The 23258-nt window shown below is 46.4% G+C and overlaps 2 protein-coding genes across 4 annotated transcripts in view; one reads left to right on the forward strand and one right to left on the reverse strand.

Annotated features, from left to right (window-relative positions):
• Window positions 1-17814, reverse strand: part of MRPS34 (mitochondrial ribosomal protein S34) — a 37830-nt gene extending 20016 nt beyond the window's left edge. Inside the window, exons 1-2 of the mRNA XM_069646997.1 lie at window positions 16346-17814; window positions 11964-12006 (exon numbers count right to left, since the gene is read on the reverse strand). Coding sequence (XP_069503098.1) covers window positions 11964-12006; window positions 16346-16663 — 361 coding nt within the window. The 5' untranslated portion in view covers window positions 16664-17814. The remainder of the gene's footprint in view (window positions 1-11963; window positions 12007-16345) is intronic.
• The window catches only part of EME2 (essential meiotic structure-specific endonuclease subunit 2), a 476808-nt gene continuing 471316 nt past the window's right edge, over window positions 17767-23258 (forward strand). For all 3 annotated transcript variants that reach the window (XM_069646994.1, XM_069646995.1, XM_069646996.1), the window contains exon 1: window positions 17767-19535. In XM_069646994.1, the coding sequence (XP_069503095.1) occupies window positions 18968-19535 (568 nt within the window). In that variant the 5' untranslated portion in view covers window positions 17767-18967. The remainder of the gene's footprint in view (window positions 19536-23258) is intronic.

The raw sequence follows: 23258 nt of genomic DNA on the forward strand, positions 1-23258 counted from the left end.
TCGTTTTGTAGCAGCCCTACAAGGAGCATCCCATTTCTACAGTTTATGTCGTGGGTCTAGCAGGACCATCAATCATCTGGAGTCTCTGCTTGTTGGGAAGGGGTCAGGTCGTCTAAATCGGCAGTCATGTAGGACCCAAAGGAGACCAGTAATCCAGTGGTCTGCTGCATACTGGTAAGGTTGCTGTATGGGATACATTACTCTCCGTAATCTAATTTCCGATGCTAGTATCTGCTTAGATTCCCCTTCTATACATAGGCCGACATTTGGTGGTAGCCGCATAGTATTCCATTTTTTGTTTTCGAAACTCGAAAAGGGACATCGACAGGGCGTGCCAGTAATACTACCCCTAGTGTGACGTCCACTGTACCCATGGTCCTTAACGCGTCGAGGTCCCTCAGATCGCTTGGTTTCTGACATGAGGTAGCATGAAGTGTAGCGCAAGTACAGATGTAATAAGGCAGATAAGAGTAGATAAGCCAGAAAACATCTATGCACGTTCTACCCCACAGAGGAGGAAGAGTGGGCGCATGTGGATCTAAGCAGATACAAGCATCACAAATACGATTACAGAGAGTAATGTATCACTTCTGAGGCTTGTGGATCTGCTTAGATCACATGCTATGCATAGATTGGCAAGCAGTGTCTGGAGAAGGTGGTGGGTTGGGAGAAGGTAGAGTGGCAAATAGATGTTTTAACACTGCTTGTCCCACCTGCAAATCTGCTTTAGTATGTGTGTCAATGCAGTAGTGAGTAAAAGTATGTATAGAGCTCCATATAGCTGCTTTGCAAATGGCGTCCAGCGGGATGTTTGCAATAAAGGCCAAGGTAACTCCTGGACCCCTGGTAGATTGGGCTCATAGTGTGAAAGGCAGAGTTTTGCTTAATAGAGAGTAGCAGAGCTGTATACATTTGAGTATCCACTTGGAGACAGAGTTTTTTTGAAACATGATCACCTTCCCTGCCAGGTGCTATGGAGACAAACAGTTTGGTATTTTTTCGTAGCGTTTTGTTTACATAGTAAAGAAACGCTCTCCTTACATCTAGTGTATGGAGGTTTTTCATGGCTGAGCGGCAATGGTTTTGAAACAAAGCGGGTAGTTAGATGGACTGGTTGACATGGAACTTCAATATTAACTTAGGTGAAAACCTAGGGTGTGTTCTTAGTACCAACTTGTCTTCGTGGATAACAAAGAAAGGTCCTGCACTGACAGAGCTTGTAGCTCACTGACTTCGTATGGAGGTGATGGCCACCAGAAAAGGCGTTTTATATGTTTAGTGTTTAAGGCTGGACTTGTGCATAGGCTCAAAGGGGGACCCTATGAGCTTTGCGAGTACCACATTTAGATCCCACCCTGGACACGGGTTTGAAATATGGTTGGGGGGGGGGGGGGGGGGGTTTAAAGCCTTTTTACTCCTTCCATGAATGCCTTAATGAAAGGAACTTTCCACCAGGACACCTTGCTTTGAGAGGTTGTGTACGCAGATAGAGCCGCTAGGTGAACCTTGATGGAGTTGAATACTAGACCGGAGTCTAGTAAGTGGAGCATGTAATTAAGAATGTGTGATGGCGTACATTCGATTGGGTTTACCTTTTTTGACTGGCACCATGTTAAAAATATTTTCCATTTGTTAAAGTAACAGTGCCTGGTGTTTGGTTTGCGTGCCTCCTTGAGGATGTCCACACACCTGTGCGTTAGCTTTAAATGGCCAAGCTCTAGGACTTCAGGAGCCAATCTGCCAAGTTCATGGATTGAGGATGTGGGTGTAATGTTGTCCCCCCCCCCAGGGTTGGGCGAGCATGTTGGAGGGGCGCAGAGGTTTGATTGGATCACACATCGCCGGTTTGTGCAGATGTGGACACCAATGCTGTCTCGCCAACATAGGAGCAACCAGGATTACGGTCACTTGTTCCTGGTACATTTTGTTCACCATCCTGCTCAGTAGCGGTGTTGGGGGAAAAGTGTAGGCAAATTTCCCTGACCAGCTCATCCACAGGGCATTCCCCTTGGATGCGTGTTGGGGAAACCTGGATACGAAGTCTGGGAATTGTGCGTTTTGCCTTGTGGCGAACAAGTCTAAGGGAGGATAGCCCCATAGGGAGAAAATATTGTCCGAGATGTTTCTGTTGAGCTTCCACTCATGCTCCTCAGGAAGAGGATTTCCGCTTAATGAGTCTGCTAGAGAATGGAGTTCCCCTGGGTGCTGCGACACTAGGAACATGTTCGGCTTGAGTGCCCACTTCCAAATGTTTTGTGCTAGCCTGGACAGATCTGGAGAGTTTGTGCCTCCCTGCTTGTTTATGTAAAATATGTCAGTGGTGCTGTCCATGAGGATTTATACTGTTTGACCTGATAAATGCACTTGGAAAGCTTGTAGGACTTTGATCACTGCAAGCAGCTCTATGAATTTTATGTGATTTGGGGCTGTGATCTGGGTCCACAGGCAATGCGCTGTGTGGTGAAGGTAAGGGGCTTCCCACTCGGTGTGAGATGAGTCTGTAGTGATAATCAGTTGCAGTTTAGGGCTGTGAAAAGGATTTCCCTTTAATAGATTTTCTTTCGTCCACCAGAGTAGCGCTTGAACTAAGGGTAGCGAAACAACCACTAGATCGTCCCACTGAGACCACTGTTTCGCCAACTATTCTTGCATTGGGCACATGCACAACCGTGCGTGCGAGACCAGGTAAATGCATGAAGCCATCATCCCAAGCACACGTATTGCTTTGCGTACGGTTATTTGGCGATGGGCTATATACTGAGGTATTTGCAGCAGTACGTTTTGCACTCTTTTGTTTGATGGAAAGACTAGACCCTCTTCTGTGTTTATGACCGCTCCTAAGAACTGTTTAGTTTTGCTTGGAACAAGATGATTTTTTTCTCATTGATTGAGAATCCCAATTGGAACAGAAGATTGATTGCTCTCTGGGTATTTTGCTTGCAAATCTGGGGGAGATTCCCCTGTTATCAGCCAGTCGTCCAGATAAGGGTATACTGGGATTGATGCTCTGCGTAGGTGCGCTGCCACTACCGCTAATACCTTGGTGATAACCTTGGAGCAGAGGCTATGCCGAACGGTAGCACCTTGAATTGGTAATGCTGGTTCGCTATTTTCAAGTGCAAGAATCTTCTGTGAGCTGGGAACATTAAAATATGAAAGTATGCATCTTTCATGTCCATGGTTGCCATGTAGTCACATTATTTTAGCAGTGGGATTCATTCCTGTAGCATGGTCATGCAGAATTTTTGTGGCTTGACATAGGTATTCGCAGGGTACAGGTCTAGGAAGGGCGTATTGTTACTTTTTTTTCATAACAGGGAAGTATTGAATACATACCTTTGTTTACCTGGTTTGCTGGGACGATCTCTATGGCGTCTTTTAGTAGCAGTGCTTTGACTTCTTCTAACAGGATGCGTTCTTCCTGTGTATGTCTTTGTCTTGGCAGGCGGTTGGTTGATTTTTGTATTAGCTCTATGCAATACCCCCCGCGCGCCACGGTGGGAAGTACCCATTTGTCCCATGTGATCCCCTCCCATGCGTGGGTAAAGTGAGAAACACGACTTCCAACTGGAGAGGCATGGGAGGGAACCTCTAGTGGTTGGTCATTGATATGATATGGCATTTATGCCGAGCCTATACACAAGTGTTTCAAGGCGCGAGCGCAGGTCAAGGGAGGGGTAACAGAGGGAAGACAAAGACAGCGATCTTACTAGGCCAGGTGACATTGAGATCGCGCAAGGGGAGGGTGGGGGAGGGGAGGGAAAGTGCAGGGTGGGATGGGGAAGGGGTAGTGCAATGCATAGGATCAGCAGTAAAGAATAAATAAAATAATAAATAAAAACAATTGGTAAAAAGCACGGCCAGCTAGTGGCAAGTGCAGACATCAAGTGTCAAGAGCTGGTGGTGACTGAAGGGATACAGAAACAGCCCCCCAAGCGCAGGGGTGCCTGGGAGGCAGTACAGATATGCAGTTGGTGGGAGAGGGGGCCTGGGCCCGTGATCAGAAGGTAGCCAGGTGACCAGTGCAGTTACAGTCAGGAGTTCAGCAGGGGAGCAGAGCAGAGAAAGAAGGAGCAAAGAGGAAGGCCTTGAGGTGCTTCCGGAACCGGAGATGGTTCTCCTCAAGTTTCAGGGAGGCTGTTCCAGAGGGAGGCCCCCAGCCGAAGAAAGATCTACCACCAACTTGTTGCTTGGCGAAGCAACTGACCCTCAGGGAGTTGGAGGCAGATGAGCGAAGAGCTCGAGAAGGAAGATATTTAGGAAAGGAGTTGGGGGGTATTGAGGCCCCAGGAGGCCTTGTGGACAATGCAGAGGGTTTTGAACTTAAACCTTGCAGCTACTGGGAGCCAGTGCAGAGATTTCAGTCCTGGAGAGATACAATCCCTGGGTTTGAGGCCAAAGACAAGTCTTGCAGCCCTGTTCTGGACGAGTTGCATAGGGTGGAGAGTAGAAGCAGGCAGATTTAGAAAGAGGCTGTTGCAGTAGTCCAGCTTAGAGAGAGAACCAGAGCTCTGGAAACAGTGAGCTTCTGGGGGAAGGAGAGGAAAGGAAGAATACCTCTGAGGAGGTGCAGCTGTAGTGTGACTTCTTAGAGACGTCTGAGATGCGAGGGGAGGAGGAGAGTGGAGTCGAAGATGACCCACAGGTTTTTAGCCTCACAGGTGGGAGAAGGAAGAGGGCCAAGAGAGGCCAGCCAGAGAGTGACAGGAAAGGGGGGAGCAGGTCCGATGAGGAGAATCTCAGTCTTAATGGCATTAAGGCAGAGATTGTTGGCGGCACACCACTCCTGGATAGCGGACAGAGATGAGAGAAGGAGAAGAGGTGGCGCAAGGGAGCCTGAAAAGGAGCCGAGTGTCATCCGCATAGCACTGAACGTTGGGGCAGAGAGCAGCAATGTGGTGGGCAAGAAGTGCCAGGTATTGGTTGAACAGCCAGGGAGAGAGGTTAGACCCCTGGGGAACACCAGAGGTAGATAGAGGGAGGAGAGGAAGAACCCAAGTTGGACCTGGGAGGGTCAGAGAGGAAAGAGGTCAGCCAAGCCAGGGCCTGATCAGTGATACCCAGGTTATCACAGAGACAGTCGAGCATGATGGCATGGTTGACCGTGTCAAAGGCAGAAGAGAGATCAAGTAAGATGGGAGTATTGGAGTCAAGGTTGGAGAGCAGGTCTTCACAGATGTGCAGGAGAGCAGTTTCCATGCTTCTGGCAGCTCTGAAGCCAGACTGATGGTCATGGAGACAACCAACCAATTCAGTGTGAAGATCAAGCTGGGAGCTGGCCAGCTTTTCCAGGAGTTTACCCAGGAAAGGAGTGATGGAGATTGGGTGGTAGTTAGCAGGGCAGGAGGGATCAGCTGAGGGTTTCTTAAGAAGAGGGTGCGCACAAGGGAGTGCTTCAGGGGGGAGTGGTTGCAGAAGTCAGCCAAAGCAGGAGCCAGGGTGTCAATGTGGTCTTTGATGGTTTGAGAGAACAGGGGAGAACCTGTTTTGACAAGATAGATCGGACTTGTCTAGAAACCTCAAGAACAGGGGAAAGGCAGAGAAGGGGGGAGGAGAGGTGGTCACAGAAGGGTCAGAGGAAGAGAGGGTAGTAGAGGGGGGGGGAAGAGAAAGAGAAAGAGACTCCTGGGTTTTAGAGATGAAATGAGAAGCCAAGGCCATGTAGAGGGCCTAGGAGGTGACAGGAGAGGTAGAGACTGCAGCAGTATTGGCCAGCTCCTTGCAGATTTTAAGGAGTTCGGCAGAGTTCTTGGATGAGGGCTCTCTTCTTGGTGCGGACAGAGAGCCGGTATTGCCTTTGGAGCCGGTGGCAGGGGTGAGAAAGTGGCGGCGAAAGCCTCAACTGACATGCGCTTCATGGGTCGGATAACCGAGAAGGTAGGTGGCAGGTTATCCAGTCATTGCATCGAATATAAAGCATTGAATGCCAAAGCATCAGAAAAAAATGCATCAGAAAAAAAAGCATCAAATGCATTTTTTTCAAAAGGTAAAGGTTTTATGGGGTAAAAAAATAGGGGATGGGGCGGGACCCCCCCACATTAAAAAAAAAAAAATTGAGTCAATGCTTTTTTTTCCATGCTAAGACATTCGATGCTTTGGCATTCGATGCAATCACTATAAACCAGGTGGCAGTGCTGGAGTTGGCTTGGCCTGAGGGGTGGAGTGTGTGAGCTGGGAGGAAAGGAGAAAGTGATCACTCCAGGAGAGGAGTGGTGAGAGGGAAAAAAGGGGAAGGTCTGTAGAGATCAGAACAACCAGAGTGTGTCCTGCAGAGTGAGTCGGGCCAGAGGGGAGGAGAGTGAGAGTTGCAGAGGTTGCTAAAGAGTCAGAGAGGAAGGACAGGAAGCATCCAGGTGGATGTTAAAGTCTCCAAGGAGGAGGAGTTGAGTGGTCGAGACCAGGAGGAAAGAGAGGTCCGAACACTCAGAGGAAGGAGGAGATCAGACCAAGTGGCTGACGGGAGGGGGGGTGGAGGGGGTGCTTAGGGGGGTGGAGCCCCCTCTTGAGGAGGAGGATCTGCCCCTACTTTTGGACTTTCTTTGAACCCTTTGAAAATTCTGTTGGGAGACTGCCCTTGTGGAGACCCCCAGGACGAACTTTGCCCACCCTGGTTGTAATTGGAGGACCGCTGGGAGTGATCCTCTAAACCGGCAGCATGTTTTTGAACCTCCTCTTTGCCCAAAGTGAGTTGTCCCATGGATTTGAAGGAGTCTTGTTCCTCTTTTGCACTTTTTAGTGCATCCTCGACCACTTTGCCAAATAATGCGTTGGGCTCAATGTTCATGTTTAAAATGGTAGCATGGGTCTCTAATTTGGACCCCGATTGACAAAGCCATGCATGGCGTTTGAGGAGTGTACCTTCTGCCACAATTCTCCCCGCATTGTCTGCTGCGTCTAAATTATGTTTAAGAATGCAGTTGGCTACTTGTCTTCCGTCAGCGATAGTGTGTAAGAGCAGTGTCTTTAGGGGCTCTGGAACCGAGTCCATTTGTTGTGTGACCTCGTCCCACTTGTGGCAATTATAGCTGGATAATAGCGTAGTATTATTAGCTATTCTTACTCGATAGGCAGCTGAAGAAGCTACTTTCCTGCCCAGGGTGTAGATTTTCTTACTCTCCTTGTCAGGAGGGGATTTGGCAGAGCCTAGTGGTGTTCCCGCTCTCTTTCTTGTGGTGGCGACTACAAGAGAGTCAGGCTTTAGCTGCCCCCTAATGTATAGAGGGTCCGATGGAGCTGGTCTAAACATTCAATGTGTGGGTTTGTCAGAATGGGGGTAAGTAGTGAGAGCTGAATACACCTCTGGACAGACTGAAGCAGAGGGATGAACTGTGCTGCAGATTTCTTATCCCCAAACATGTCCTTTACAAAGTCTTTATCGACTTGGGCTTCCTGGGTATCTATCTTAAAGTGTTCTGCAGCCTTTAAGAGCAGGTAATTGTACAGCAGCTGGTTGTCTACTGGGGAATCAGCCACTGGTTGGTTGCTATGGTCTGGGGATTGGATGATTTATACATATCATCGTCGTCATCATCATCATAGTATTGGTCCAAGTCCCCTTGGTCCTCTGGGTCTGTAAATGAGCCAGGGTCTTGTGAGACTTGAGTGTCGTAATAATATGTGTTCTGACCTACGTCTTGATATGACGAGGTATTCGTTTGTGTATTGTCCAGGTGGGCTCTTTTGGGGTCGGGCTGTTTGCAAGCTGCTTCGTCTTTAGGGGGGGCCTGAAGGTTGTGGAGTTGAACTGGGTGTTGTTCAAAGAAAATTACAAAACTAGACATTCTCCTCATGACCCCATCAAAATGTTCTGGGGTCCATTGGGAGGAGCCTGGCAACAATGAGGGAGCAGGTGTAGGTAGAGGCTCTGGAGCAGGGGTCTGTTTATGATGCATTGCCCCTGAAAGGGTGTCCTCAGGGGTAGAATAATCCTTACTCTTTGAACCTTGAGATTTTGAGGGCTGGGGCGTCAAGGATTTTGAGTTTGTCATTGTTCTGGCCTTCAGTAGGGTGTCGGGAACAGGTTTTTTAATTAAGCTGCTCATTTTAGAGCTTTTTGAAGGGACTGTCGATGAGTCTTTCGATGCAGTCGCCGGAACCTGAGGACTTTCCAGATTTGGACACAGGGTCAGGAACGGAATGTTCGGACCTTCCCTTCAACGCTGCGTGTGGCTTATCGGTCGATGACGTGGTCGACTGTCTGCCATGGGGGATGTGCTTGGTGTGGCGTATCATGAAAGTGCTTGAGCCGCTGGGTGTCGTCTCCATAGCAGAACCGCCGGCCTGCTTGTTGGGAGTTGTGGGCTCGCACGCGTGAATCCATTGGATCCCGGTCACCCTTAGTGTCACTTAGGAAGCCGACATCACCATCGCTGGAGGCTCCCTCAACGTCCATGGCGGCCGCGCCCTGCATGGCAGGGTGGGCCCAGCGTTTAGTCTTTTGAAGTTTGGGGGCTAAACAGTTTAAAGACTTGCACTGTTTTTCGGTGTAGTCCCTAGGGAAGCAAAGGTTACACGCTTGGTTTGAATCCTTCCAGAGAAACTTCCTGTTACAGGAAGGACAGAATTTAAAAAGGAGTATTTTCGATAGTGTATACAAATGGCAGCCTGGCGGAATACAAGGAAGTATAGGGGAATATGAACCATTGGGTTGAAGAATAGCCTCCCTTTTCAAGATTCCTGGGGAATATTGACCCAGACCCACCGCCCCAGTGGACTCGCAGAGGGTAGGACCTCCATCCCGCTGGGAATACATCCAATGTTATGCATGTAGGACGCCAGGACTTCGACAGGTTCTGTAAAGATAAACCAAAGGAGGAACCACTGGAAATTTGGTCTCCTCCCGGATGATTATACCTTAAACCAATGTTTGGAGAGCCACCAAGAAACCCAGAACCCTGAGTATTTGGCAGACATATTCCCAGACGGAGAAGCCGAACCAGCACCCGGAGCGTGGGAAGTCTACACCAGATGGGTGACAGAAAATTCACCTCCCCGTTGAAATTGAGGGGCTTCTGGCAAGGGCTCTCTTACACTCTGAAAGCAAAATAAAGTCAATTATGGCTGACCTGGTCTCCAGGGAGGAACAAGAACCGGGGAAACCTGTATACATTATTTGTGTACATTGGGATATCGATGTTGACACAGAAGTCTCATTCTCCTTACGGGTATTCAATCATACCAGCCAGATGCCCATGATTGTGATGCCAGGGCTACTGGAGGAAGTCCTTCTAGGTGCAGACTTCCCACTGTTCGACCAATGTCTCAAAGAGGTTCAAGGGTGGTCAAACCCTTATTCCCAGGGGAGAGATCATATAGAAAAATTATAGGGGCAAGAGAAAGAGGCCAGTGTGTGATGATCCGGTCTCATCAGAGGAGGGGGAGGGTGTAACGCTCACCTGATTCCCACGGAGGCGCAGGTCTGGCTTCGGGACTCTGAAGATGGACAGGAAGGGCCCTCTACTCTGGCTTCTCCGGCTCGCAGGAATATTCCCCTGTGCGTGAAAAGGGAGTATTACCTACTGACTGAGTTATGCTCAAGCCTCCCACTCTCTTCCAACCCTCCACGATACCCTTCCACGATTCCCCGTGAAGTCTCACCTTAGGGTCTGAAAGGACGAGCTCTCCATCCTGCTTCTGACGCAGGGGCGCGTTGAACCCAGTTACTTCACTGGATTGAGGTTGGATGGGAGTTCAGGTAAGCTTGATTATACTGGTAAGGCGCTGTAAAAGTTCTGTTGCAAGTTCAAAAGTTCAAGCTTTAAATAATAATGTTCATTGTCTTTTTTCAGGTGATGAATGAAGATTCCTTTGGAAACTCCTTGCAATAAAGGGCTGATGTTGAAGTCTTTTCCCCATAGGGGCCAGGGTTCGGAATGCCGGAGATAGGCGCCGACCCGAAGTGAAACGTGCAGTTCCAGTAAAGATCTGGTAAGTCCTAGATGAGCGCTCAGGTAATGTTTTTGCATTCGCTCATCTAATGTCTTTGTCTTTTTTCCCCATAGGGGCCGGGGTCCTGCTTGGAAGCAGCAAGACCCGAAATGAAATGGGAATGACCCAACAGGTAAGTCTTAGAAGGAAACTGAGCTTTTCCTATTCCCTTCCTTCCCTCACCTCTTATTCTTGTCTTTTTCCCTAGGCTCTGGGAAGTGGCTGTGTATCCGGATCATCGCTGCTGAAGATGGAGGAACCCAGGAAAGGTGAGTGAAATGCAGCGCTGCAGCGATCGTAACGAAATGCTTTTAAAAATGTCTTCCCTTTCAGGATCGTCGGTGATGTCTCCGTGGTGCAGTTTAGCTGGTAGGTCTCTTGTCTCCCTTTGCAGGTGACCCAGGATGCTGACAGGCGTGGCTGAAGTCCAGATGCAGGAGCTGACACGGTGAGCGTCCAGCTGCGAGGAGCAGAACAACGCGAAGCGTGAGTTGCTGATCGGGTGTGGTTTAAATAGCTTTGGAAGAAGTTCCAAGTGTGTATCCTTCCTCCGATCAGGTATGTATCCTTCCCCGACCACACCCGGGTGGAAAGTAGTCCCACAGGTAAAGTAGTTCCTATTCAGGCCTCAAGAGGGCCTGGATGTGGCAGCATGGTCTGTAAGTGCACATTAAAACACTTGAACACATGTCTAGCTTTATGAGCCTGGCACCTAAGGCGCCAGGGCAGAGGTCCAACATTAGCCTGGCGCCACTGCGTCCAAAGGGCCCCAGCTTGGGCCCGCTGGCACTGCCCTGGGGGAAATGCCTGCCTGTCTCTGGGGTTGCTGGGTCGGACCTGGCTCCTTGGAGGTAGGCATCATGACAGAGGGAAGATGGATCAGTCCTGATAGTGGGCACAGGTTCTCCCACAAGGAGCCAAACACCTGAAATTCCCAGTGCTAGTATGCAGACTTTTGTTTTCTCCAATTTTAACCTTCCAACCTGCGCACTGGTCCATGTTTCTTGGGGGCAGACTGCGAGAGAGGAAAGATCAGACTATCAGAGCAAGCAGCAACAGAGGGATTCCACAAGCTTGAGGATGCCCGACTACAATGGCACCGCTGGACGAGGTCTGCTGAGCCAAAGAGGCAGTCACACCAGGCAGGCCGACGGCTGAATTGGGACTAGACCACAGCGGCATTCGCAAAATGGCAAACCTGCAAGGAGCAGGGGGGGGGGGGTCTAGTCATCTCAAAGGCTTGTCACTCACACGCACAAGGCCTAGGAGGGGAAGCTGAGAACAGAGGCTAGGGCAAGTCAGCCAATCACCACAGAGGAAAGAAGGCAGAGAGGTAAGCAACTGGCTAGGATGGGGACAGCTAGAAAGTCCCTGAGGGAGTCAGATAGCCAGCCTATAGCGGAAACATTGTTAGCCTAAGTCAGGGATTAGACAGTAGGGGTTACCGGGCGGTAGCACTAACCTGGGAATACTGACACGTGGGATAGAGAGGGATTCTAAGGGAGACAGAGACACAACCGTAGGCGCACAACCTTTGGTCTGTTCTTGGGTTTCACAAATATGTATGCCACCCTATAAATGTGTAGGTGGGCTCCTGTACACCACACACACTAATAACTAGATAGGGTACAAGTAATGACAACAGTTAGCCAGTAATCTAGATCTATATGAAATATAACTGTTTTGTTATTTTCTTAAAATATATACCAAAATATAACAACTCTACAATAATTGTTAAACAACTTAGAAATCATTCAGCAACAGATACAAATAAAAAGGTTTCACAAGCAAAGATCTTACAACCTTTCGTGACCCCAAGATAGGTCACCATCATCTATTACTGTGCCAAAAAATAAAATGTTCCTGCAGTAGGGATTGGTGAGCTCTCGCGGATGCTGGAGGCTGACTTGCTGGCTCCCCAAGCAGAGTCTCAAAAATGCAGCATTGAAGTTGCCCACAACTAAAATGTCCAGAGACCACTTAACTAGCATCGATGCCTGGCCCCTGTGGCTCATCCCCATGCCAGACATTCTCACCTTTGGTCGTCCGGATTCCCCAGGCTTTTCCATGGTCTAAATTCTGCAAGGTAGAACAAAAGAAAGCAGAGATTTTAGTTTGCCACAAATATCAGAAACGAGATATATACATATTTGCAATCCTTTTCTGATTAACACACACCTCCCCCCCTGCCAGGTGCTTGGCCACTACACATCTCCTTCCTCAAAAGGAGAAAACTAAAAACGCGCCACATGAACAATAAGGATAACTAACATACTGAGGAACTAAAAACTCCTGTCCTGGTCTGCTCCCCCACCCCCCCGGACCTCAGGGATGCCACCCCCAAGCACAGATTGCTCTCCATGAGCAAATAGACTTCACTAACACTTTCAACCACCAATACAGAACCTTGTTCCTTCCGTTTCCATAGGGGCCTGCCGCACCCAAACCCTAGACCCGCCACATCTAAGCACAACCTCACCCATAGTATAGAGCACCCCAGACTCAGCAGTGCGAGCAACCACTCTAACGTCCAAAAATCCTTAATGTTTCTTCACAAAGAACTCATCACAAACACATTCACATAGAGGTTAATCAATAGCCCCTATGGAGAGGACCAATTAGCACCAACACTGATAGCCACTAACACCACCGCTCTTAAACACACAAAAGTAATGAAAAATATAGAAAAGTGACTCACAAGAAAGAGCACAAAAAAAATAAAACGGTGACGCAACCACAAAAGACGTGGAGCGTAGGGTATGAAAAGACTAACTTGTGCGAAGAATGCACGCAAGCACAAAAAGACGAAAAATGTAGTGCTTGCTAAAAATATTACATTTTAAAATGTGTTAAATAATCCACTAAATCACTTGCCAATGTCTGAAGCTTCAAAATGGTCACAAGATGACCACATGTCACCTAACAAAAGAACACCAAACCACACTGGCATATAACTCTGTGTGCCCCATAACTTGCTCCACTAATTTTCAAATTAAGGTGTGCCAAGGAAACTATTTTCCTACCACTCAATAGGCATGGGTAGGAGCTACAACCATTGCTCCTAAATCAACACTATACTCAACTACTGCACTGGAGACAGATGTGGACACCTACTCTTTTTTACTGCCACACCCCCTACCTATTGCACGTGGCCCCTCCCCACACAACGTCAACCACGTTTGATCAGTCTCCAGAAAACCTCAGCAGACACTGTACCCTAGTGTCCCATTTAATTTATCAACTCATCCACCTATGATTCATCTAACTAGAAAGCCAAAACTTCACGTGCGTTCCTTAACAATTTTCAACTCAAGTAAACAGGTTTAAACCATTGCTCCACACCTGGCCAGCATGTGGGCCACAACCTCTAACTTCATTCGTGCTACCTCTTAAACACGCTCACACCTCAACAACGACTTCAGGCATGTCACTACGTACCATGTACACGCGTTGACATCCAACCGCGACGCAACCAACAACTTTACGCATGTATTGCTATACCTGCATTCCAACATCAAGAGATGCACTCAAATACACATCCACTCAGCACATACACGTATGCATTAACCCAATAAATATAATTTAGCATTCTGAAAGTGTGCGCCAACAGTTAAAATTAAATTTCTAAACATCTCACCAACTCTGAATAATTTCATCATTTAAGAAAACCCATCATTTAAGAATATTCTGTGCAAAACATTCATTGTCAAAAACAAGTTTCTACCTAATTTCATCATTTAAGAAAACATCATTTAAGAAATATCCTGCGCAAGATTCATTTCAATAAAAATATTGTGCAGATTTTGCTACAAATAGCACCCACACTGCATTCCGCATAAATCCTCAACACAGCACACACTCACATAAAACATTTTAAATGTAATCTCTAAATTTCAATGATGCCAGTTTAACTACTGAACATTACTTCATTAAGCTCAAAATTACATACTTTTAAAAATCTTGCTGCACTACAGCATTAATAACTCTTATATAGTACCTTGCCGTATGAGTACAGTCTACTGTACAGTCTACTGTCACCTAGACACCACCAACTGCCTCAAATGCAGTTAACTTCTTGCCCATTCTTTTTTCATTTTTTTCATGCCCATTGCCAGTGAAATCATACATTATTTAACAGTCAGTGCAAAAAAGACAAAAGCACAACGCCTCTGAGTCTGACAATGTGTCTACGAACACCGCCAGTGCTGTGCCCGTCAACGACGCCACATAATGCAAATTCCAAGTTAAATGGCAATGAAACGTAAAGCACATCCTTTCTCCCAACATCGCCGCTTTATAATACCTCAATGCTGGTCAAATAATCTGCTCCGGTCTGCAGCAAAAATGTTGCACCAATAGCCACTTTGTTCCATTTACCTCCACCTTCCTCCATGAAGTGTGACCGGCTCGGGCTGACATGGAGGATAACAAAATACATCTACTTCATGTTCTGTCTACCGGAACAACTCCTGTGTGCATCTTCACGCAAGTAAGTATCGAAGGTGCTTTACTCCGATGCATATTCTCCAAACTATCCAAGCAAGGACAATGGCTCTGGGCCCTCTTCAGTGCATTCCAGCCAAAAGGCTGCGCTGAAACGCAAGGCTCTTCTAGGCGCTACCCCACCAACGGCCCATGGACCCTCGCCAGCTGTCCCAAATTACACCCATGCAAGCTTGCACTCATGGGAACAAACTTCATGTCCCACAATGCATCTTCTATTCGGAGCACAACGGCACTCAAAAACAGCAACATCACATACTGGGCTGATACGTACTCGACCAATACGCCCTTTCTCTGGCTGTCCTCCTTCATGGAGCTCTGCCTCCCCCGCCCTTTCCTTATGCCAGGGCCAGGGCCATTCATGCCCCGTGGATGAGCCTTGAATTTCACCAATGCCACTGACATTGTTCTTGATGGCTACACAAGTCTATAACAGTTTCATCAGCTTCTCACGTCTGCACTGTTCAACTGCTGGTGAATGGCATCAGAATTTCATTTCTCTACGCTCAGGACTTCATCTCTCTTCGCTCTCCTTCACACATTCCCTTCCTCTGGGTTCTTCAAGGATTCCTCGTCGCCAAAATGTGGTATCTTGGAGTGGCTTAAATCATCAGGCAGGACACAGGAAAAAGGCAGGTATGTATCAAACGGTAAGCTTGCTTTATTGTTACAGTTGCAGGGAAGAAGGCAAGTAAGGAGTGCAGGTAACATGCTTCTACTCCCTCTGGCTCTCTCTAACCACAGTCCCTGGAACGTCCATGAACACTAGGTTCCAGGCACCTCACCACATTCCAAGCTCCACTTCTCTCTCTCACACACACACACACACACACACACACACACACACCCCTCATGCTGCCAAGTGCTAGGCCACTACACATTGCTAGCCCCTCGACACCTCACTGTGAGGTGGCAAAGACCAGGAACAGCTTCCCTGGTGTCTAGTCTCTTTTCTCCACAAAATGCACACCCATATCGTACGCAATGGCTTTCTTGCCACGAGTCCCAAGCGACCACCACATCACCAAATTGTTGTAGGCCCAGACCAAACCCACACGACACACAGAGGGTGGTGGTGTTAAATGGATGCCTCTGTAAGAGACAGGCCCATTCATTCAGGGCTTCACGTCATGTCCGCCCTACTTTGCATCAAATAGGGGCGGATATTCCATGCCCTACAGTAGGAGGCTACTAGAAAAATCAGCAGGTTGAGTGACTGTTGCGGAGATGCTGTAAATCTTATGACTTTGTACAATTCTTTATAAAAAAAACAAGCGCTATGAAATACGTTCAGCCAGGAGATGGGTTGGTCACTTGCTTATATTCAGGACAGGGGTGGGGGAATGTCTGCCCCCAAAGTGAAAATCCAAAAGTTAGCCCTAATGAACGCACAGTTTAATTTCCTAATAACTGTCAGCACAATAGAAACAGGTATTTGTGATTAAGCAGTTTGACGAGCAGATGACATTTTTAGAAATGTACCTTGTAATGCAACACAAAAGAATGGGCACAAAAATGACAAGGTAGTTGTGTGGTAAGTCTGATAAAAAAAATAAACACATTTTAAAGAAAAATAAGGAATGCAAGTTTAAGAAGCATGTTTCAGTTTGGAAGTGCCTTACTATGCAAGTGCAAGCTGCACATTTGGAAAACTTTTTTTTTTAGCACTGATGGTCATGCTGAAAGCAGGTGATATTCATGCCCCATTAATTCCCGTGGTGTCCCTTTTAGGCCAGAAGAACGACCACAGGCTGAGCAAATAGAGCATGCAAACGCAGGAATGACAACTGGGCAAAGGAGCACTTGCAAGAGTACGTTGCCAGAGAGGGACAGACCGCCAATTAGGAGAGCAAAGCAGCAAATAATGGCCCACCTTTAGGGACTCCTATGATCGCGTTAGAGCATGCATGCTCACCTCGGCAGTGTAGTCGACCTTAATTTTGGTGATGGTCCAGTAGTAGGGCTCTTCATAACGATCCAGCCAGGACTTGCAGGTCACCACACGCCCAATGCCAAAGTGCCTTATCCCGTTGAGCAGGGAGAAGAGACGGTTCTCAGTGCGCACACTCTCCCAAGCAAGCACAGGCAGTCGTTTGCCGGTGAATGGTCGGATCATGGTTTCATAGTCCAGGGCAAAGCGCTGCGAATCACGCGGACGATTTTTCAGTGCCCGATATTCTCGAATCTTGCGGGCCATCTCGGCAATCAGCCGAACGCGCTTTTTGCGAGCCATCACTAAGGAATTGATATGAACTCCCCAACGAAAGAAAAACAACGATAGTCCAAGGTGCTGTGTGGCGAGATAAGTGTCCTGGTAGCTGAAACGCTCTTACAATATGAAAGAGCGGTGGGGCTCTGCACGATTGTTGGGAGGGCACCCTTTTACTAAGACGAATTACCAGTGGGCATGTACGGGGCAACTCAGGGAAAGAATCCCAAGCTAAGGGGATACAAACTGCATGGGGGCAGCCATTTTAAGGTCAACAAGGACGGTGTAACTATATAAGCGGCCGTTCAGAAACAGCGAGTCAACAAAACGTAGTTTCCGCGTTGCCAATGATCACACAATGACGTTTAGAACATGCTTGTTTTTCAAGCGGGCAGAGTAGGATCTCAGTTGTTTTGCCGCGCTAAGCTGCTAAACTACTAGAAGAAGGAATATGTGAAGCAGTAGTTTTCTGCTTGGAAAGTAGAGCTGGAGATCAGAGACAAACTCCTCCCTCCCATCGGATGCCAGTCAAAACAAGGGGCAACCTTGAATGTATTACTTGTTCGAGGCAACGGGACATCGATCCTGAAATATTACATCACTTTCTTTTTTTGCAGGGATTGCACAGTGAACGAATACCATTAAATAATACCTACACTTTTTTTTTTTTAAAAGGAACACTTACGAGTTCTGAAATATATTAAGGTGACGTAGATTTTAGTCGTTATATTTAAATGACAAATTCCTAAAAGTGCTTGCACTTTTCAATTCACGTCAGTGAACACTGTCCAATGAACTGGTAACCTGTAGATCTTGACAGCATTCCAAGATGGTAGTATTGACTACATTCAACTATTTACCGAATTTCAATGCCTGACCATAAAACTGTCTTGTATAGAAATTGACGAAGTACAACTACGCCCGCATGATGGCCATGTTGGAGTGGGCAAACTTTCTACGGATCATTTGTAGAACGTTAAACGGTTCGAATTTGTTAACCGCAGTACGGCAGCAATACTCTACGCGAGGGACTCTTTAAAGAAGAGTAAACTCAATTGACAACGCCCAATTTTTGAAGCTCCATAGAGTTCTAATAAAGAAAGTCTACGTGCCCGTCTTTCCTGTTTCGGCCGGATGTTAGGTTCTGTGTGCCTACCTATGTTGTGATGGAAAAATGAACCCCGGCCATGTAGTTCCCCTTATTAACAGTTCCGGGTTGCTGCACAGGAAAAATGAAGGCTCTCTTGGATATGTTTTTATAAATGTTACTTTTTGTTCGGTGTCGTAAAGAAAAGAAGCAAAGCTTGCGTGCAGCGTGGGCGGAAAAACTATGTACACAAACTGGGGTAACCGTCACGGTGGAGTTCGTGTTTAGTGTTGAGAGAAAGACAACATGGGGCATTTATATATATTCAAAAAGTGTGCCACCCCCAGAGAGCGCAGAACTTAAATCTTGACCAAAGTGAAATAAGGTCCTAAGGTTGGTTAGCGAAGAAGTTCAGATATTTAGGGTGGAAATGCAGTCTGTTTTAATGTGCTATCTTGCTTACAGGCGTGCACTTGGTTTGTCTAATAAACCAAACTTGCAAATTGTTACCTAAAATGTGAATCTGCCGTGGCGAAGCAGGCTTAATTCCTTCAGTCTACTGCACGAAAGCACCTGCAGGAATTAGGAAATGGGTGCGAGTTTGAGGCGGCCAACCTTGTCTGCTGGTCATTTAATGGTGACCTCGAATCCAGTGTTTCAGAAAGGACTATGGAATCTTCATCTTTGCTAGTTCTGTATTCCGAAACAGCTTCCCCCCCTTTGTCGCTGCATCCCACTAAAATCACTCAGACTTATCGCGTGCACATTGAAGTGCCCTTTGTATTCAAAACAATGACGTAGACTGTGCTATTTCATTTTTATATTAGAATGGTACTATTTTGAAAGAAAACGTAAGTCCACGCTATTGTGACTCCGTTTCCTTTAGCAGTCCTGCTTTGCAATGTATTTGGCCTCGCAATTCGCCCCATGATAGCATGCACATGCATGGATACAAAATGTTTAAGTGAATGACTACGCAGTGCAGACCTTCTGTGGTCCTCTGCAAGTGGATGCACCATGCACTATATCAAACGGGCATCAAACGGGCAGAGTTGCAGTGGTTGGCCTAAAGTGTGCAGTACCGACCTGGTTTCTGAAGCGCAGACCTCTACTGAATTGGTATGCGGGCAGACCACAGGGTCATGAAAAATTGAAGCCTATCGGAAATCTGTACAATATAGTGTGTCCAACAAAAACATATACTAAAGTGCGTTGATTGCATTTTTCGAAACAAACTGGTCATGAAAGGACAATCTAAAGAAACAGTGATGTCTCCAAAATCAAAATTCCAATCAAAATACACTGCAATAAAGACTCCTACAAGACGAGCCTTCACCTGGGAAGTGTCTGATTCCGAAGCTGAAAGCGATTGTGAGACATGCACAGAAGGAAGTAGTGTAGGACTAGATTCCTCCCCATGTCTGTTAAAGACTACTGGATGCGGGCCAGTCGTTTCAAATCAGAGTTGCTTGGTCACTGAAGATGAGGGCAATGTCCTATCTCAACCAAAGCCCATTTCACCACCATGTACTCCAGCAAAAAAAGTAAGAAAGAAACATGGAGAGGAGTTAGTGGAGTGTGACCTGTTGTGTTCAGAGGTACGGAAGCTGGAGAAGGAAACTAAAAGGCTGGAGAAGGAACGCATGAAGGAGCTTGTGAGGCTGGAGAGGGAAAAAAAGAGGTTGGCAAAGGAGCAGCAGAAACAACAGGAACAGCAAGAGAGGCAGAGCCGTAAGGAATTGTCTGAAGCCCTGAAGTTCCTACGGCCAGATCAGTGCATGAAACACATGAGCGTCTGTGTTGACACAGGTGGGGGACACTTTTGAGTATCCTATCAGTTGAACAATGTTTAAAAGCCATGACATTTAACACCATCTTCTTACAGGGCTGGTTTCTCATGAAAACGATCCACCTTAACTAGAATTTGTAGTAGTTTCTGTGTGCGATACTCCCTAACCACTCTTGTGACAACTACATTAAATCTACTATTAGGAAAAACTTCCAAAGGTGGTTTTAGAACGTTTCACTAGCCACACAGAGGTGTTACCAATAGAGTGGAGCATTGAATTCATTACAGGGCCTGCGATAGCGGCCCTGTAGTTATGGTTTAGTTGCTCAACCCGTAGAAGAGCACTTTTTGGGCAGCTTATAACTTTTCCCCTCCCCCGGACAAATACTCAAGAAGCTTTGCAAAAAAAGTAAATGGCCCGGGCCGACTGATTCTGTGAAGTTTGGTGAGGTTTTGTGCAGGGGGGGGACAAAGTTATAGGGGGGTCCCAAAATGTGTGGTTTTTCCCAAAGACGCAATGGGACATTTTTTTTGCTCACGTCAACAGCCCAAACTGCTGAACAGATTTTCACCAAATTTGCAGCAGGAGCGGCGGCTTTGTCCCAAAAGCGTGCTTTTGAAATCTGGTGTAATCAGTTTTTTTTTTTAAACCGCCCAAAAATCCATCCTGTACTTTTATTTTGAAACGGCCAAAAAGTAGGTACAAAAAAATTAGTGATATCTGGGTTTGGTCCGCAGACTCACTTCCCTGTTCAGTCCGCGGACGGGCCTCCAATTGGCCCAGAGGGCGGCGTGATGTCCGCGGACATCGGACGCGCCCACTGATTGGATGGTGAAAAGCGTGATATGCGTCAGAATTTTGGAAACGCCCACCATGTTGGATTCGCGGACAGCCGCTGTTGTCCGCAAACAGTTCAGTGAAAGCTTACTAAAAAACACAACATTGCACTTGTCAAACTAATGAAACAATCTCTGGAGAAGTGGGGGGTGATGAGCATGGGATGGAATATGGCCTTAAAAAGCCCAAAAAACAGGTGGGTTTTCAACTCTGATGTCTGCGGATGTCCGGGGCAGTCCTGTGATGTCCGCGAACATGTTAGATATTCAGGGACATATATGCCTATTTCTGAATTACGGGGCTGGTGAAAAACAGTTTTTGTATGGGTTATAACTTTGGCGCCACTCAATGAAACTGCATGACATTTTGGAATGTTATTCTACATTTGACTCTGAATGGTTCTGCAAAGTGTGGTGCTGTTTTGTGAACAGGGAACAAAATTAGAGGGGGGGGGGTACCAAAATATTGTAATAGCTTATAAATGTGGTACCAGTTGACGAATCGGCACAAAAGTTTGCAAAAAGATTTTAGACCTAAATATGAATGTTTTGCAAAGTTTGGTGGGATTTTGTCAAGGGGTGGGAAAATTAGAAGGGGGGGAGTCTCAACATTTTTGGATGGCTTATAACTTTGTTGCCGTTTGACGAATGTGGACAAAAGTTTTCACAAAGATTATACACCCAAGTGGTATGACTATTTTCTCACACTTAAAAAAAAATAAAACATGGCGATTGACTACGAGGGACCAGCAATGAGGTTAAAGCGGGCATGGCTACCAGGGACCGGCTATGTGGTAAATGTTTTTCGAAATTGTGAAAGGTTTGAATGGGGAAAAAAATTCTGCTCGTGGGTAGAGGTGCTGGATGGGATTGCAGCAAATATACAAAAGGAGGGTCTGCAAGAACTTGAAAGCATGGCGTTGCAAATATGTCCCGTCTTTTATTTTTTGGAAAGTGTGAAAATGTAAGTACATAACACAGTGATATAACATTGGTGTCTGGGCTATAGGCCTGGCCATCAGCAAGGAGAAATATGTACAGTAATTTGCTTATTGGGGCATGCGGCATGGCCGAAGTGGTAGGTTTGAATGGAAAAAATATTCTGCTTGCGGTTACACCCTGAAGTGGTGCACTAGATTACAACAAACATGCGCGATGAGCATTGGAAAGGACCTGAAAGCATGTTTTTGGAAATATGTCTTGTGTTTTATTTTTCTATGTAAGTAGAAAAACTAGTGATATACATTTGGTGACTCAGTAGTGGGCCTGGCCCTCAGCAAATGCAAATGTGTACTGGGGATTTATTTATTGGGGAATGCGGCATGGTCCAAGCCTATGCCCCATGTATTTGGAGACTGGCCATGGCTGCAAGCCATGAGCACTGGCCATTGCTTACAATATTTGGGTATAGTGGACACTGAGCTAGGATGCAGGGTAGGTGCAGTGAATACTAGGGGTGGCTTGGTTGTGATGGGGCAATGGTTGAGCCTTATGCCTTAGACAATTGAACAATGATTTGCATTCCCAGAATGCACTGCTGATAACGACAGACATAACTATGTGTTGAAAAAATATATTTCTTAATGGTTTATAGTTCTTTCATATATATGAAAAGAGAAATGATTATTATTAATAACGTATGTACCGTGATGTAACACCATGAAACATTTTCACTTATCAAAACATATTAAATTGACAGAAAAAACGTTGTTAAAGGGGTCTTACGGTTAAGATGCATCCCACCCTTGGGACTCCTCTGCTCCTGTAGTTAGCCAGTGGCGTCCCACCTTGGCATCCCTTGGCATTTCCTTCCTGGGTTCTTTGAACACTTGCCCATCCGTACAGCCCCTTCTATTTATGCACTTCTTCACTGCACAATGCATATGTGTGTTTATAAACGCACTGTGTACCATTTGTATAAGTAAGGGAAATGAAGATGCAAAAGATTTGTAGAAGATTGATAAGTGACAGTTGGTGTGTGGAAGCGTAATATGGTCATAGGGTTATATATACAGATTTTGGAAGTGATTGGTGGATGGATGTCTGACTGTTTGAAAGCAGGCATTGAGGGAGTGTTGGAAATATAAAATTAAAAAGGGTAGAAAGGCTTTCCTGTGCGATCGTGTGCATGTGCAATACGGGTCTTTTAATGGTCCACGGCCTGGAAAGGGGACTGTAGAGACCGCCAATAGGTATAAAGGTCCATCGATTATGGCCCTTATTGTATGCTGCAGAAAAGTAATTGGGGCAGAATATAGTTTCTGTCCTTCTATATTTTTCTCTAGAATACTATTGTCCATTAGTACCTGGCACACCGTGAAGATCATGTGTTCTATTCACTGATTGTTCCTTTTCCGAACCTTACTGTATGGCATTCCTGCTCACGTCGCAGCAGCGAATTTGCGCCGGTCCCCTTCATTCTTTCGCCTCCCCCAAGAATGCGCTTGGTACGTGTAGTCCCTTCTCCCATTCCATGGTGGCCATTTTCTTTGTTTACTATGGCCGCTACGGAAAGAGAAAACATACAGGGCGACTAATGGCATTAAGTCCCTTGACTGCGGGCCATTACCGCATAAGGTACTGCCCCCGGGGCCATCGTTAAGGCTCTTTCTACACTCTGGCCTGTAACTATGAGACTCAGGGGCATTATCCTTATGCGGTAAAGGCCTGCAGACTCTAGGCTTACTGCCTTATTATTCCCATTAGTATAACAGAAATTACTAATGGAAATGTTGGGACACTCATATTGAGTCTAACTACTTTACTGAGAAATGTAAAGTAGATGGAGTCTATAAGATTATTCTTTTAGTTCTATTTTTTAACTGTGAAAGGTGGTTCCTAAAGGAACCTTTTTTTGGTGTTTTTAAATGTAAAATGTTGTTTTCTTTTTCTTTTTTTTTGTTGTT

The sequence above is a fragment of the Ambystoma mexicanum genome, chromosome 2q (genome assembly GCF_040938575.1).
Source record: "Ambystoma mexicanum isolate Mex_15411 chromosome 2q, UKY_AmexF1_1, whole genome shotgun sequence".
Taxonomy (NCBI): Eukaryota; Metazoa; Chordata; class Amphibia; order Caudata; family Ambystomatidae; genus Ambystoma; species Ambystoma mexicanum.